The 203-nt window shown below is 56.7% G+C and overlaps 1 protein-coding gene across 1 annotated transcript in view; it reads right to left on the reverse strand.

The window, feature by feature from the left end:
* Positions 1-203, reverse strand: part of LOC119588307 — an 8,087-nt gene that overhangs the window by 4,720 nt on the left and 3,164 nt on the right. Inside the window, exon 6 of the mRNA XM_037937000.1 lies at positions 1-201. Within this exon, the coding sequence (XP_037792928.1) occupies positions 1-201 (201 nt within the window). The remainder of the gene's footprint in view (positions 202-203) is intronic.

A 203-nucleotide genomic window follows, 5' to 3' on the forward strand; every position in this document is an offset into this window, starting at 1 on the left:
AACACCTCTTCGCCGGGAACTTGAAAACCATAAGTGTGTCCTTGAACCAAAACAGCGTGGCAGCCTCCCGCAGCTTCCTCTCGGCCTCCGCGTCGACCACTAAACCCCGCTTCGTCATGCTCGCCTTAATATAGTCATTTTCTCGGTTGTTGACGTGGTGGTGCCCATCCTGACCTGGCACGGCCCACGACAGGACGATGCCT

The sequence above is a fragment of the Penaeus monodon genome, chromosome 23, assembly GCF_015228065.2.
Source record: "Penaeus monodon isolate SGIC_2016 chromosome 23, NSTDA_Pmon_1, whole genome shotgun sequence".
Lineage (NCBI taxonomy): Eukaryota > Metazoa > Arthropoda > Malacostraca > Decapoda > Penaeidae > Penaeus > Penaeus monodon.